General features: G+C 37.8%; 1 protein-coding gene across 1 annotated transcript; it reads right to left on the reverse strand.

Moving 5' to 3' along the window:
• Nucleotides 1-8,551: 8,551 nt before the first annotated feature.
• LOC132699228 (uncharacterized) lies at nt 8,552-15,339 on the reverse strand. Its single transcript, XM_060665872.1, has 5 exons — nt 15,335-15,339; nt 14,972-15,212; nt 12,618-14,402; nt 11,761-12,549; nt 8,552-8,890 (listed from the first exon to the last, which is right to left on the reverse strand). Exons 1-5 carry the CDS (start codon nt 15,337-15,339, stop codon nt 8,552-8,554), a joined length of 3,159 nt encoding a protein of 1,052 aa, XP_060521855.1.
• Between the last annotated feature and the right edge of the window lie 1,072 nt (nt 15,340-16,411).

Genomic DNA, 16,411 nt, shown 5'->3' on the forward strand with positions numbered 1-16,411 from the left:
TTTAAATATTTTATTAATCCGGATATTTTATTGACTTTAATGGTTTGTGTTAATTTATTTGACTTTTCGAAGCTAATATTTTTTTGCATAGAGATGCAAGTATTTTTTTTACAATTGTTAATTTTTTATTCCTAAAATTTCCATCCATCCATCCATCGAGGGTTATGTCGATAATTAGAACAAACCAAGCACTTTATTTAATACACCAATGTCATCTCTCTATGTGTAGAGGTTGTAAGAGGCGTGTTGTGTAAGTTTTTTTACTTTTTTTTGGTTAAATTGTTAACTCTGATGAAATGTTTCTTTTTCTCTATATGATTTAGTGTCCTGATGAAGCCTGTATCCATGGGCGAAAGCTAGATATTACAATAAATTGCCGCTTTGCTTTGAGCTTCAACATCTTTTATTGCTCCCTTTACGGCGATCCATCAAAGTTGGGGTGATCCCAAGAATTAACAGTTCGTTTGTATGTTTGTATGTATATATATATATATATATATATATATATATATATATATATATATATATATATATATATATATATATATATATATATATATATATATATATATATATATATATATATATATATATATATATATATATATATATATATATATATATATATATATATATATATATATATATATATATATATATATATATATATATATATATATATATATATATATATATATATATTTCCTGTTATAAAACATAATTTACGCTTTGACTTATTGAAAGACCTTCATTGATGAGTGTAAATATTATGTTCAAAAGATTTTTGCAAAGACATGCTTTAGTAAAACTATGTGGTTTCTTTGCTTATATGGATGTTTTAATATCGGGTGTTAAAAAAAAATTGTCAGGAAACCATAGTAAAAATGTGGTAGACAGCCAAATACAAGCACACTTCCGCTACAAATTTCTATAGAGCGCGAATTTTTGGAGGGAGCATAAAAATAATGTTCAGTACCCACATCGCCCTAATTTTCCCTTATCCGTAACAAAAATAAATTCCCTCAATCGAAGTCCCTAAAATATAGCGCACTGTTCTACTGACATTTATAAATTAGCCTTTAGTTTCAACGTGGGCTTCCTCGAATAACAGACAGGGTTGAGTGGATATACGTTTGAAGGGTAGATGGAACGCTGTTCTCTTGACTTCTAACCCTTCCCTTTTCGAGGGCCATAACTCAAACGATTGGTTCGTTGGCAGAACCTTTTTTGCAGTTGCAGTTTATTCCCGCATCCACGGTGACTCAAATTAATTGTTTCAACTGATTGCAAGATTCTATCAGTATAAACAGAATCTCATTAATTTCTTCTAAAAAGTTATATTCATAGGTAAGGAAATATCACTCAAATATAGGCCTCGAGGGATAGTTGTGGAAGTGGCCCCGTGTACCAAATTTTTGGCAAATCTGAAAAAGGAATATGTAGCTGAACACTCGGTAGAGATAAGCAAAAATAATCATTTTTATAAATATTATATCCTCAAACATACTCGAAGCATAATTTATACAAAATTGCGCTTTTTATGTTTAAAAAAAGGTTAAACATTGTGTTGTAATATAGATAGCTTTGAATTTTGTTGAACTATGCTTAATATATCTTCGAACACACACATATTCTACTAATTAAATGGATCCACTAACCCCATGTGGTTTATTAATCCGATCCAGGGAAAACACAAAATTTTTTGCTCGCACCCGATATCAAACTGCACAAATCATATAGCAATTAGACTAGAACAGAATAGAACTTTTTTAACGATGCGGACACGTCACGCAACAACAAATGGCACGTTCAAAATAACGATGCAAATAACAAAAATAAATATACAATAATATTGAGAAGTACTAGGGCGTGGATAAGGACAGAAAAAATGTTTTCTTAATATCCTAGTTATGTCCTACTTTTCCACTATAACATAGTTACAGAACACACACTGTCCTTGTCGCTCCATGTGAAGTATTGCCAAACATAAATAATGTATAATATACTAAATTTTTTATATTATACACAAATATAATTAGTAAATACACAAAATTGGTTGTTTAAAATAATAGATTTTCCAGTACAGAGTTCTTTCGATAACAATCCACAAAAACAAAGTTCACTCTACTATAGAAGAAAGTTAGTTTTATAGTTTTTAGTTCATTAAGTACTAAATTATTTGTAGAAAATCATTGTTGTAGATGATTTATATGTAATTGCATCGACATTGTCAGTGAGCATTCAATGATGCTTAGCAAATGACAATTGTGATACTAACACTAGGGACAGACAACCGCAAATCATTTAAATGATGAAGAGCAACAGTCTATGAATGAAGCATTGTGAAAAGCGCATCGGTCATCGATTTTTTTTTTCAGTTTTTTAAGACTTTCTCAGTAACCTTGCCTAAAATGGGGGTAATGGCGATAGGCCTGAAATTATTTGGAATATCTAAACCTTCTTTTTGTGAACGAGAATCATTTTAGAGACTATACGAGGGGGTACCCATAAAAAATCGAAATTGAATTGCCGCGCGCAGAGCTTGTATAGTACACCTTTCTGTCGCTAAGTTGTGGATAGTACAACTTATTGCGAGTTCAACGCCACCTTCGTTTTAAATTTAACATGTTTTGTTCACTTGCAGTTCCACTTTTTGTTAACGCTGTTTTTTGTTATTTCGTTTTTTTTCAATGGCATGTTTAAAAGAACAACGTGCAGCTGTGAAATTTTGTTTTCTGCTCGGTAAAAGTGCTGCTGAAACTGTTTCAATATTAAAAACAGCTTATAAAGACGATGCGATGGGAAAAACTCAAGTGTACCAGTGGTTTGTTCGCTTCAAAAATGGCGACAAGTCAATTGATGACCGACCTCGTTCTGGACGTCCATCAACTGCTCGAATCGACGAAAATATTGAAAAGATTCGAGAGTTTGTACTCACAGACCGTCGACAGACAATTGAACAATTATCAAAGATTAGTGGGTTGTCTTGGACCACGGTTCAGCGAATTTTAACCGAAGATTTGGGAATGAAAACAGTTGCTGCCCAGTTTGTTCCTCGTGTTCTGACTGACATGCAAAAAGAACATCGAGTTGAAACATGTCGTGCTTTGAATCAACAGCTTGAAACGGATCCAGATTTTCTGGTCATGGTGCTATGGTTAGGATCCAGAAACGAAGCAACAGTCCAGCCAATGTAAGACGTCACTGTCTCCCCGTCCAAAAAAATGTCGTCAGGTCAAATCAAACATCAAAACGATGCTGATTTGCTTTTTCGACATCAACGGCGTAGTTCATGCAGAGTTCGTTCCACCAGGTGAGACCGTTAATCAAGCTTTATATGTGGAAGTTTTAAGAAGATTGCGCAACAGTATTCGACAAAAAAGACCCGATTTGTAGCAGACAGGGGACTGGTTCTTTCACCACGATAATGCCCCTGCACACACAGCCATTTATGTTAAGCAGTTTTTGGCTAAAAATGGCATGGTTCCTCTGCCCCATGCACCTTACTCGCCTGATCTCGCTCCGTGTGACTTCTTCTTATTTCCACGTATGAAAATGGACATGAAAGGACAGCGATTTGACAACATTGAGGAGGTCAAGAAAAAAACGAGGGATGAGCTGTCGGCTATAGCCAAAGATGTAATGTAATGTATTAGTTGTAATGGAGAGTATTTAGAAGGGGATAAGGTCGTTCTGTGATTTTCAAAACAATATATAGTTTATAAAAAATGATTCCGGTTTTTTTTGGGTACCCCCTCGTACTTCATGATGTGTTTTAATATTTTTAATTTAAACAGAAACAGTCCGTCCGTGGTTTGGTTCACAATAATGTCATGCATCTCGGTTTCAGACGTTCAGTCGTTCGATTGACTACATTCGTGAAGAATAGATTCAATTCATTAGACATAATTGATTTGGAAGTCACCCTGGAAGATCGGTTAGTTTCTTAGAAAAATACAATTGCCGAAAAGTCGGTAAAAATGGATACGTCTCAGACGGATATATTTTCATACTAGTACTAAACTACGAACACTAGTTTTCTCCTGAACATTTAACGGGATCTGAGAGTCCAAACTGACAACTATCGTATTGTCGAACTATCCGCCCCTATGTTTTGCTAAGTTTTATTGGGTGAAAGCGAGATTTGAGATGACGACGTTTGATGTTTGACGTTGAATGGGTTTTCTCCAAATTTTTTCATGGTGACTTCAAAAGTTCCTGTAGTTTCTGCGCAGGCAAGTATCTGACACAAACCGATCGGCGAAAAATAAAAACCACCCTGTCCGGATTCTGCATCTGAAGCATCACAGGTATCACCGGGTAAATTTAGGTTTAATAGAGAGCCCTACATCAAACATTGTCTTCTTTTGCAAATTACAGCTAAATGAAACTTTCGAAATTATTTTTTTCTTGCTTCGTTACTAGGATATAACAGTATTTAGGAAATAAGCGTTATACAATTAATTTGGAGCTAACATCGAATGTCAATCGCACCAGTTTCTTTTTTCACGTCGAAATTATTAGCCCTTTATGTTACTGGTAGATAGACCTTACTTCTGTGACATTGTCCTATCATTGTCCTTTGTCTCTCCGTTGGACGCATAAGCTTCAATGACCTTTGTTCTCGGTTAATGCATTTAATGCCTATCCGAATGCAACAACACAACATTGTAACTTGTCGAGAGAACTTAGACAAAGAATGAACACGCGGAGATATTTAGCTCACTATTGAATGCATTGTAATTACGTTGTTGAATGCTCCTCGTAATCGTCTTTGTCTTGTCCCTTCGGTCCCATTAAATTGAACGGAATGATATCTAACGAGCCGTGCTGCTGGTTTTCATCATTTGTGGGCCCTTTTTCATTATTTTCTTAATGAATTGTTTTTTAATTTTACCGCACGCACTTTTTTCGTTTGGGATCAGCATAGAGCAAATAAAAGAGGGGGACAAACTTTAGCTCGTTATTGTGTTTTCTCGCGTCCATTTTGTTGGATGGGCATTTTTTATGTGTACAAGAAGGAATATTTCGGAGAACAACTCGACCTTTGTGTTTCCCGAAAAACATCATATCAATGCCGGAATTCAGCTCCGAAATTCGATCCCCGTCTGTGACGCGGGAAAATGTCGGGTGCTTCACAATCGATGACGGGTTGCACTTTTATGGTGAACGAGGATTAAGATTATTCTCAAAATTTGTTAATTTACATTGACGGTGACACATGTAGAGCTTTATGTGAAAACTGGGAAATACCTTGGCAAATACCTTGTTCGGATTCAAACAAGAGCTTTTTGGGACCTATGATTTTCTGTGAGTTTATTTTGAGACAATTCTTGAACCCACCCTCCAGTCTTGAGGCGGTATTTCTTTCAATTTATTGGCAGAATATTCAAAAGTCATTGAATAATGATAAAGGATTGTTTATTTTTATGATTATTATTTCTTAACATCTGGGTTATTATTGCGAGTGGTATGTGTATTGTAACGGTTGGTTTATGTTTAGATTTTAAGGGAATATCTGATTATTCAATAATAAGAATTTTGCTTTCTAGAACTACTTTGAGAATGTGCGGGCGAAAGTAATCTGCGTTTGACAAATCTAATTATTGAATAAGTTGCGCAGCTAATTCTAATCTAATATATATAGGAATGGCAAAATGATTAGCCATTACATCACCATTACAAAGAAAGTTCCACAGGTAATACTAACTCTTCTGGATTCCTCTTGTGTCGGTTGTTGATAAATGAAACTTGCTGATGTTTCGCCAATCATCCTTTTGGCGTCTTCAGAGCTTAACTGAACTGTTCAGTTCAATTAAGTCTAAGCTAAAACTGTTCAGTCGGTTTTTGTTGACTCGAACTAGCTAACGTTTCAGAGTAATATGCGAGCCAGTTCCAATCAAGCTCTGAAAAAGCCAACCGGATGATTGGCGAAACGTCAACAAGTTTGATTTATCAAAAACCGACGCAGGAGAAGTCCAAAATATTTGTGAATAGTATTACAGTAGGCTCTGCAAGTGTGAAAAATTCCATCTAATATTTTTAGCGCTTCTTAAAAAATTAATAATTTTGTCATTCCTATTCTATCTGCTGTGCGTCCCTGGCCAGGGCGTTGCATTCAGACCTTTCTATCCATTATGCCCACAAGTATTCATTCCCTTCCCTGGCAGAGCCCTGTACTCTTGAGGAAGTACATGGGGAGTTTTGATAGTTCCTCGGGCTCAATGAATTGAACTCCTAGTTCCCTTAATCGGTTGCCTTAGTTGTACGCACCTGGTTAAGAGAATCATTTTGCAAAATATAATTCTAATTAATATAATTGTAATTAAATATTAATAGCTGCTATGCTTGGATTCGTAGAAAGCTGAAGTCGGTCATAACGATGTGGCACTCATATTACACTTTCATTCATCATTTACTCTTAACATTTGTGCAGATCCAGTAGAGATGACTCGATTATTTGTTGTTCTCTTTTTTACCTATTATAATTAAGTCGTAGACCTTATGAAATTATAATAATAGTCGAGCAAGTTAACGAAAATTGGTCATATTTATTTAAATCGAACACACATTATGTTATTAATCTATCACGATTGTTTACAATATCTATTCATTTATTTACTTGTTTTTATTTACATGTTAAACCACTGAAATTCTGTTACTTATTGCGAGCAATTTTCGAGGATATTACTCACAGGAATTTTGTTTGGCAATTTTGAAATTCGTGTCAAAAACCATGTCAAGATGAAATTTTTTAGGCTAAGACTTACGGATCATTTTTGATTACGTCACTATACGTGACAGAACTAACGGCTTGAATTTGGACATTTATCGATTCTGACGGTCATGTCACACGAAAAACTAATGGTCGTAGAAAAAGTATAGTATGCAACATTATCCTTGATTAAAAAACTATTAAATAATAATTATTCAAATAGTATGTAATAAAATTGTTCACCAAGGATAAGAGGAGGTTAAGGGACAAAAACGAGGAATATGTCTGCTTTTACAAATTGTTTTCACTTGGCGAAAAATATTTTCTCGGTCGAGGGCTTTTAGCTTACTTTAACGGTATTTTGCCGGTTCGGGTATAGCGAGCATAATGGCCCGGCTAAGAATTTATTGTAAATTACTTCTAATTTTTGTGTTGTAGATTATACCTTCGCGTAACATTGCACGTAAAATGAGAACAACATTATAATAATGAACGGGCAGGGACGTATATCATTAATATCGCCAACAGAAAACGAAACGTTGAATTTTGCGTTTACAAACGAGTTTCGGGGTAAATTAGGAGTGCACTTTATGGCCAAATTATGATTTTATAATGTCACACTGCAGCAAAATCGTAAAATCGTAAAAATGAATTATTCGCGGCATTGCAGAAGAATACATTTCGCATAGGATATCGCTCTATGAATAATGGTACAATTTTTCAGCTTCTCGAATGCACGTCGTTAATTTATTTAGTAATATCGGTTTGAGTTTATTCTTATTAGTGTTGAAACATAGTGAAAACTATAAAATGTTTTGCCAGTTTTTTTTTGTTTCAATTGTATATTTCCCTATTATATTTACAAATCAAACTTATAGTCCTAAGATATTATGTACATGAATATATACAGAAAGTGCGTACCTCGGTCGTAATTTCGGACGGTGACATTGTCCTTCCTGGACCGGAGGCTGACTTTTTCGTGTGCTGTGCCCTCCGTCTTGCATGGCGCCTTAGGGTTGTAATATTTCCAATTGGTCAAATGAACTGCGATCTTTCTGCGTTTTTCGAAACCTATTCGAGGAAAAACCTTGTTGAAATAATTGAGTAGTGATTCCTGTGGGAGCGTCAGACGCCCATTTGTGTGGAGGTGAGGGGAAGGGAGTGTTCAGGGTTATGGTCCATCGTCAAAAAAGAGAGGGAGATTTTGATAGATTAGTGGATGTTTAAAAGGTCCATCAATATGTCGGTTTTGTGTTATGTGTGTTGTCAGTGGTGAATTGTGTATTTGTGTGGAATAGAATTTGGTTGCGGTTTGTACGATGAAGTCACGTATGTACAGTACGTTTGCTACTTCATGCAGCGTGCGTATATATGCGCGTCGTCCTTGGTTCGTGGCATGCCTGAGAATTTTATTTTGTATTCGGTGTAAGCGGGTGTATTGTGTGTTGGAAATTTTACAAATTACGGGGGAACCGAAAGTAAGTATTGGACGCAGGATAGTTTTGAAAATAGAAATTTTGTTTGTGATGTTTAGACGGGAGTTGCGACAAATTAAGGGGTATAATTTTTGAATTGCTGCCGATGTTTTTTGGATTCTGGAGGTGACGTGTTCTATAAAAGAGAGCCAGGGATCGAGGACGATGCCAAGGTAGGTAGCTTTCTTTTTTGGATTGATTGTGCTTTCGTTTATGACTAACTTTTGGATGATTTTGTTTTCAGTTATTCTTCTTGTCATCATAATTTGTTCTGTCTTTTGGCCGTTGATTTTAATTTTCCATTTCTGGGAAAAAAGGAGGAGGAGGCGAAGATGGAAAAGAATTTGCCTGTTGGCGACCTCTACCAAGTGGGAGTGTGCGTATAGTAGGGTATCGTCAGCGTATTGTAGTAGGGTAGTTTTGGGATATGTGGGAACGTCTGACGTATATAACGTGTAGAGTTTGGGGGCCAGTACCGTGGCCTGCGGGACACCGGCTTGTATTTGACCGGTTTGGGAATACCTGGTGCCAATCGAACTTTGAATGTTCGATTAGCGAGGTAGGATTTAATAAGGTTTGTTATGTTTGGAGGCAGGTGTAGGATTTGATCAAGCTTGTACAGGAGTCCTTCGTGCCAGACGGTGTCAAACGCTTTCTCCATGTTGAGGAGTGTCGCGACGGTGGTCATGTGTTGATTATACTTCAACACGGTTTCGTGCGCAGGCTTGGCCACGGGGTGAAGGATAGAGCGGCCTTTTTTGAAGCCGAATTAAAATTCGGGGTTGGTCAGAATCTAAACAGTTGATTCTAGTGAGGATGATGCGTTCTGCAACTTTGGCCATGGTATTTAGCAAGTAAATTGGCCGGTAGCTGTTTGGGAGGGTGGGATTTTTGCCAGGTTTGCAAATTGGGATGACAATGGAGGTTTTCCATTGTGCCGGAAAATGTTGCAGAATCAGTACCGCGTTCAGTAAGTAAATTAGTTGCACCAGACATTTCCGGGGAAGATTTTTGATTAAAATGTTGTAATGTAAAAAGCTTTATTATTTGGAAGGGTCTTTAAGACGGAGGTTAGTTCGTTAATTGTGACGAAAAGATGTCGACGAATGTTGGGTGAGAGCGGTGCGGGGGGTCTCTGTCGATATCGTGGTGTTCAGGAATACTGTTAGGGGGTGGTTTGTGAACATCGGCGAAGTGGTTACATAAGCGGTCGGCTTTCTGTCGGTCTGTCATGTTATGGCCCTCGAGTGTCGGTATTGGTGGAAAAGTGCGTCTAAAGCACTTTGTTAAACGCCAAAGGGAGTTATCAGTGGTATTTATGGAGCTAAGTCGATTTTGCCACGCGCGATTCTTATAGTGGTGTATGGCTGTGCGAATGTAGTCTTGTAGTTGTATGTAGAGTTGCCTTTGCCTGTTAGTTTGTTACAAAATTTACAAGTTTACAAATTTCAAACTAACCATAGAAGTGGTTTTGGTTAATTTGAAGTTGTAAACTTATTTGGCTGCAGAAACTTTATTTATATGTAGAAAAAAACTATCCTTTTTTATAAGGTTATCAATTTATTGATGTCCAGTATCCAGATCCAATTTCTTAAATGTGCCAAAAATATACAGTTAATATTTAGAATTATAAATCTATATATAATAAGAAATGCCGTATAAACGTACGTAGCACCATTTTCATTTCAATTTCAAATTCAAAAAAATTTTTTCGTAGCACTCGAGAATGCTGATATAGACTATTTTTTAGATAAAATGGTTTTTTACTAACTACGTAGACCATGACGTGAAACCCTGGCCCATCTTCTAATAGCTAAAATCTTTTACAATTAATATTTGAAAATATTGCTGGGCTAGTTGCTACAGAAATACCCATATTTTTGTGCAGACTACTCTATTTATTACACTCGATAATAAATATACAGAGTGACTCATAATTATTTATTGACACTATCTGCATATACTACGCAGTACGTCTTACAGAAAACATTTTTCAAAATATTTCCCAAATTTAAATATTTTATCACCTCAATAAGTGCAAACTTGGAACGTATTTGTTAGCACATCACAAAATATTTCGCGACAACCATAAAAACTAAAATTTCAGCTCACGAATGAGCCAAAACAAACTGCCAATTTAAATACAGTACCTATTTTAGTTAGAGCTGAAGTTGGCAAATGTAAAAGACAACTTCCATTTCTCATACCTTAAGTAAATGGTGTAGGTAGCCAGGAATCTCTCGCATCTTGTCGTTGTCGTCGTATTGTCTATTAATTCAGAACTTCTCATAAAGAAGTTTTTTGGAACGGGAAAACAAGTTTCAATTTCCGATTGTGACAAATGCATAAAAATGATAAAAATGTTCCTATATAATTAAAGTTAATAGGAAATGTCAATCATATTTCTGAATTGTACCTTACGGAACCAAAACATACTGTAGTTTTTCTATTTTCAAATCGATTTCTGCATACACAGCACTATTCAAATTTCCATTACCGTGTTGTTTTTAAAACAAAAACGTTATTCGGATTCTTGACTCCGCGAAAAACCTAAACTGAACTAAAAATATAATCCGTGCAACATAAAGCTTAATGTCACTTAGAGCAAAAAACTATATACACTACTATTCACTATTCAGAAACTAATAATAATTTAACGTGATCCGCTTTTATAGGTCGCAGCGCCTTCTAGCGCCAAGTACAGAATGTTTAAATTGGGTTCTCTGTCGAAATCATGGTTAACATAGCCAAGATTTTTGATTCAGTTCTCTTGCGGATTATCTCATTTCTTACTTCTTTCATTTATGCAAGTCTGTAACAACGACTCCAAAAACCCGTTTCTGCACCAAACAGTCTCTCTTCTGGTTACTTCAGAGAACTCCATTTAACTATCTTGTTATAGTTTTAAAATGTTGAATTCGCATTCACTAGATCCATCTTTACTTATATTTTAATTGAATTGGTCGATATAATCGTACCACGGTCTAGTTTCGATATTGAGAACTACAGTTTACTTAGCTCTGTTTAAGTAAATGATGATCATTTAAGTCTCCCGGTTTCTTCAGGTTCCAAGAAATCAGAAAATCAATTCTGCTCTTCTTCATTAGCAAGTTTGTTACATTTAACCTTCTATAATTTGACCAGCTGAATACATATGTCATTCTCAATTAAGGTGGTATCCAAAATATACCCTCATCGTTTGTTCCAAAAAGAAACTCTGGATGGTGCTCCCGACAAGGATTTCTTTCCAATCTGTTAACCGAATCATGTTTATGTAGCAGTTTTCTTTCCGATCCGATCTTTTTTTTTTCATGATCCGCTTGCTTGCATACCCAATGCATTATTTTGTGCTTTATTACAATTTTAAAATCAAATATCTCAGTACTTATAATAGTTATCTGTTCTTTATTATTACCATTGTTACATATTATTATTATTATTATTATTATTTTCTCATCGGAAGATGCAGTCCTCTCATGTCGGCTAGGTGAGTAGCAAAACATGAAATGTGCGCTATTGAAGTTGAGGTTGATTAAGAACTCTTCTAATTATGTTGCAGGTAGCTAGTACCACAGACTTCTGCATTTCAAAGTAGGCGCCTGGTTTTACGGTGAGTGTTGTCAGGTTGGTTCTGAGGGACTTTGGTATTTCTCCGATTGCACCGATCACTATAGGAACAATGTTAACCCTATCGACACGCCATGTCTGTTTTATGTCATCCGCTAACGGTATGTATTTTTCTCTTTTTTCACGTTCTTTCTTCTGCAAGTTGTTAGGTGCGGGAATTGCAACGTCGACGAGGGTCACCAACTTATTTGCCTTGTCATAAATAAGGATATCTGGCCTGTTATGCTGGACAGTGCGATCGGTCTGAACAGTTCTGTCCCAATATATCCTAAATCCCTCATTTTCAAGCACGGATTCTGGTGAGTATCGGTAGTACGGACACTTCTCTTTTAGATGTTTAAGGTTGAACGCTATTTCCTGATGGACTATCTTGGCTACGTTGTAGTGTCTTGTGGTGTACTCCGTCGGGGCCAGTATCCGGCAACCACTGATGAGGTGCTCAACATTCTCATGGCCCTCTCCACATATGCGACAATTCGTTGTTGTTACTGTCGGGTCCTTGATTATGTGTTTAAGATAAGATCGAGTGGGTATGACCTGATCCTGAATTGCACACATGAAACCCTCAGTCTCGGGGAAAAGGTTGCCGTTCGTTAGCCAGCCAACTGATGCAGACTTGTCAAGGTCAGCACTGTCAAGCAAGTTTGGGTATCTGCCGTGTAGTTCCTTTCCCCGCCACTGGGTCTCGAGCTCGAAAATTGAATACTTAGGGTCGCACTGATAGTGTGTGACCTGCAACATGAGGGATGTAAGTGATCTATCTAGACCTGTCACTGCTCGGTGGAGCGCTGAGCTCTCGCTTTTTTGATGGAAGTGTTTCTGCAGCCGCTCCACCTGGGTCTTGTGGCATATTCGCAAATCCGAGAATCCCCTGCCACCGATGTTTCGAGGTAGATGTACCCTCTTTCTGCCAGCTCGTGGTGAGCGCGGAATTTAGTTAGATTTGTCTTTAAGGTTCTATTCAGATCATCAAGCTCTGTCGGCGTCCAATGGACGATGCCGAAGCTGTACGCCACTGCAGGGACGGCGTAGGAATTGATTGCAGTCGCCATGTTACGGCCTGCCAATCTTGTTTTTAAGATGTGCTTAACTCTCTCTTTAAATCTCTCGGTGAGCAGCGTCTTGACACTTTTAGAGTCTATTCCTCGCGCCTGGGCAAGACCTAGGTATTTATAGGTTTCAAATTTATCTAGCGTCGTTATTTTTCCACCACCACTATGTTGTGTAAGCTGATGGCCGTCCATCTGACGCCACTCTCCTCCAACTTTACACTTCTCCAGACCGAACCTCATTCGAATATCATTTGAAAAGTTCTCGACGCATCTGAGCTGCCGTTTTAGTCCCTTCTCGGTGTCCGAGAATATCTTGAGGTCGTCCATGTACATTAAGTGGGAGAGCTTAAGTTCTTTATTAAGTGGATATCCTTGTTTGAGATTATTGAGAGCGGAGGAGAGTGGGTTTAACGCTATGCAGAACCAGAGGGCACTCAGAGCATCGCCCTGGAAAATACCCCGTTGGATTTTTATGCTGATCGGCTTTTCTTGCGCCCCCTGGTTTCTCGGAATTATTTGTGTCTCCCACTGGTCCATAGCATGTGTGAGAAAGTTGATGATTTTGGGGTCGACTTTATAGACAGAGAGGCACTGTAGCAGCCAAGTGTGCGGAACACTATCAAATGCCTTCTGATAATCAATATATGCAGTAAAGAGATTCTTCTTGGAAGCTATTGCATTGCGGGTGACAACGTTGTCAATTGCAAGTTGTTCCTTACACCCCTGTGCATGCCGCCTGCACCCCTTCTGCTCTTCAGCCAAAAGATTGTTATCATCCATGTGTCGGTATAGTTTGTTAGCTATTATTCCATTGAGAATTTTGTATATCGTGGGCAGGCACGTTATGGGTCTGTATTTTGAGGGATCTTTAATTGGGTAATCTGTCTTTGGGAGAAGGTAGGTCATCCCTTTCGTCAGAAAGGGTGGCGCAGACTGAGGGTTGTTCAGTATCAGGCTCAAGATGTCAGCAAGTTTAGACCTTACAGCGGTGAATTTCTTGTACCAGAAGTTCTGTATCCCATCCGGTCCGGGGGCTTTCCAGTTTTTAGCTTTCGCCAGGACTTCATTTAGGTCCCCTACGACGAACACTTGAGGCAGCATGAGTTTTATTCTTTCGGTCTTCTTTTGTTCGCACTTTATCCACTCAGCCGAAAGTTTGTGATTGAGAGGGACCTGCCAGATGCCACTCCAAAATTCCCTGATACTTTCTGGTTCCGGGTATTGGCCCTTGTCGTCGGTAGTTGATGGAGCCAAGTTTCTGTAAAAAGCACCAGGGCTTCGGTTAAAGAGGTTATTATCCCCTCTTCTATGCCATGATTGCTGGTATCTGCGCAGTCTATTTGCGTATACCAGCAGTTTCTGCTTTAGCGGATCCAACATGTCGACCACAGTATGGTTTCCAGAGTCTCCGTATTTTTTTTGCACGTTATCGGCATGCTTTTTGACCCGTTTACTTGGTTTTCTGGGTTCAAGGGTTTCAGTGGGTATACCGATCTCTCTCCTCAAAGTCGCAATTTTGTCTTCTAGTCTTCTCTGCCATGGGGGGAGTTTAAGTGTTTTCTTTGGTGAGTTAGTGCTAGATTGAGAGAATTTCTGTCTATGGAGCAGGATGGTTGCCAGAGCGGCGGAGTACACCAGATCATGAACAACAGTGAGGTCATGACAGTTATTAATTTTTAAAGACAGTACGTTGTTCATTGATTTAAGTATGTTCTTGGTGTCCCGATTTGTTCTTAGTCTGGGTATCCTAGGTCTACTAAGCGGGTCCAGGCCAGCCTACCTTTCAATACGGCATTCCCTGGGGTATCAACCCGTTGTTCGGTTGTAGCATCCGCTGCGACATCGTCTGTCCACCCCAGCTCTAGAGCCACCTCTATTCTCATAGTCTGAATCACTTCAGGTTTAAGCCGGTGTTTTATAAATAGTTGCCTTCTTTGGTCTAGGATGTTCTGGATGGTTTTTCCCTGTAGAGCGGGAAATCTTTGAAGCATTGCTTCATGTAGTCTGTGGCCGTATGGGTTCTTATTGGTCTCCATTTCGGTTATGCGTAGGTAGGTACGATAAAGGTAAGTATTCATGTCGTCTGACCATTTAAATCGTACCGTCCTAATATTGTCCCCGATCATGGGAAGACGCTGAGTGTCCTCAACATTTAGCGGGGTCGGAACTTGTTCTTCAAGGGAGTTGTTTCGGTCATTCCTGTTGCTTGTGTTGGTGGATTCCGTTCGCAGGTCAGTGCCACCCGTTCCACTGGGGCCTGCGCCAAACTGGAGGTCTTCAGGACGCTTCCGAACAGAGGTAGTCTGGTCCTCTGCCACGCCCGAGTACCAGTTACACCTTGTTCTGACAGCGATCGCGGTTCACGCGAGTTGAGCTGCTACCACAACTCGCGGTGTGCTGATTTTTGTCCACCTCGGGTATTTTATTTCCCCGATACTCTTCAGTCCAAAAACTGACGAGCGTACCCCATCGCCAGGGGCGGCCCCCGATAGTAGTTCAGCTTCAGCCACGGGTTATTATTATTACTATTATTATTATTATTATTATTATTATTACTATTATTATTATTATTATTATTACTATTATTAATTATATATAATTGTAATTATATATAATATATTGACGCTGATCACTTCATGCCAAAAGCTATTTACTGTTGTGTTAACAATTTCATCCACCTATAACAATATAAATAATTTTGATTAATTCCTCAAACGACTTGGAATTTCCGTACCCTTGAATCGTTGTCGAAGCTTTTTATTTCTTTCCAATTTACTCCCGTCACGAAAAGAGCCAGCGCAATACACCCTCTTCGCCTGCTTCCGAAAACACAAAAGCGGTCAAATGAGAAAAGCTCTGCTAGGAAATAGTTACGGGCCACATAACTAAATTCGATCATCGTCGGATTATCAATCTAAGCTTGGTCCATTGTAAACGTTACACAATGGCGAATATTGGAAGTACATGTTCAACATAATACTCACACTCAAGAGGCGATAATGGTCGCTACACTGGCACAATCCACCCCGCCACGGGTTTTTAGATTGACGTCACAACAGGGACTGTTCGCGATTGGTTAATTAAAATAAAATATTCCGGTACTACGATTGGTCCTATTCATTTGTTCTTGTACTATTTCGAATATTCTGTATCGAATCATTTTTTTTTACGATCGTGCTAAAAGTAAATCTTTTGGAACGGTAACCACAGCAAAAAGTATTCGCTTTGCACTAGCGCAAAAAATAGTTTCATTGATTAAGAAATTAATCTAAAAGACATTTCTTCTTTGTAATAACGAGTACATTTTTATACATACGACTATTTTATATTATTTATTATTATTATTATTTATATTAATTATATTTAAAAATGAATATTTTTTCTTCAATTCTGATTAGTTTAAATCTTATGACAAATGAAAGCATATTTAAAATTACATTTTCCCACTTACGTATCAGTGAGAAATTGCGTAATTATTTTGCCTTCTCAATGGAAAGTTTTGTTATTCTGTTATAAAAAATTAATTTCATTGTAGATAAAAT

Source organism: Cylas formicarius, unplaced genomic scaffold (genome assembly GCF_029955315.1).
Source record: "Cylas formicarius isolate icCylForm1 unplaced genomic scaffold, icCylForm1.1 PGA_scaffold_10__41_contigs__length_53128322, whole genome shotgun sequence".
NCBI lineage: Eukaryota > Metazoa > Arthropoda > Insecta > Coleoptera > Brentidae > Cylas > Cylas formicarius.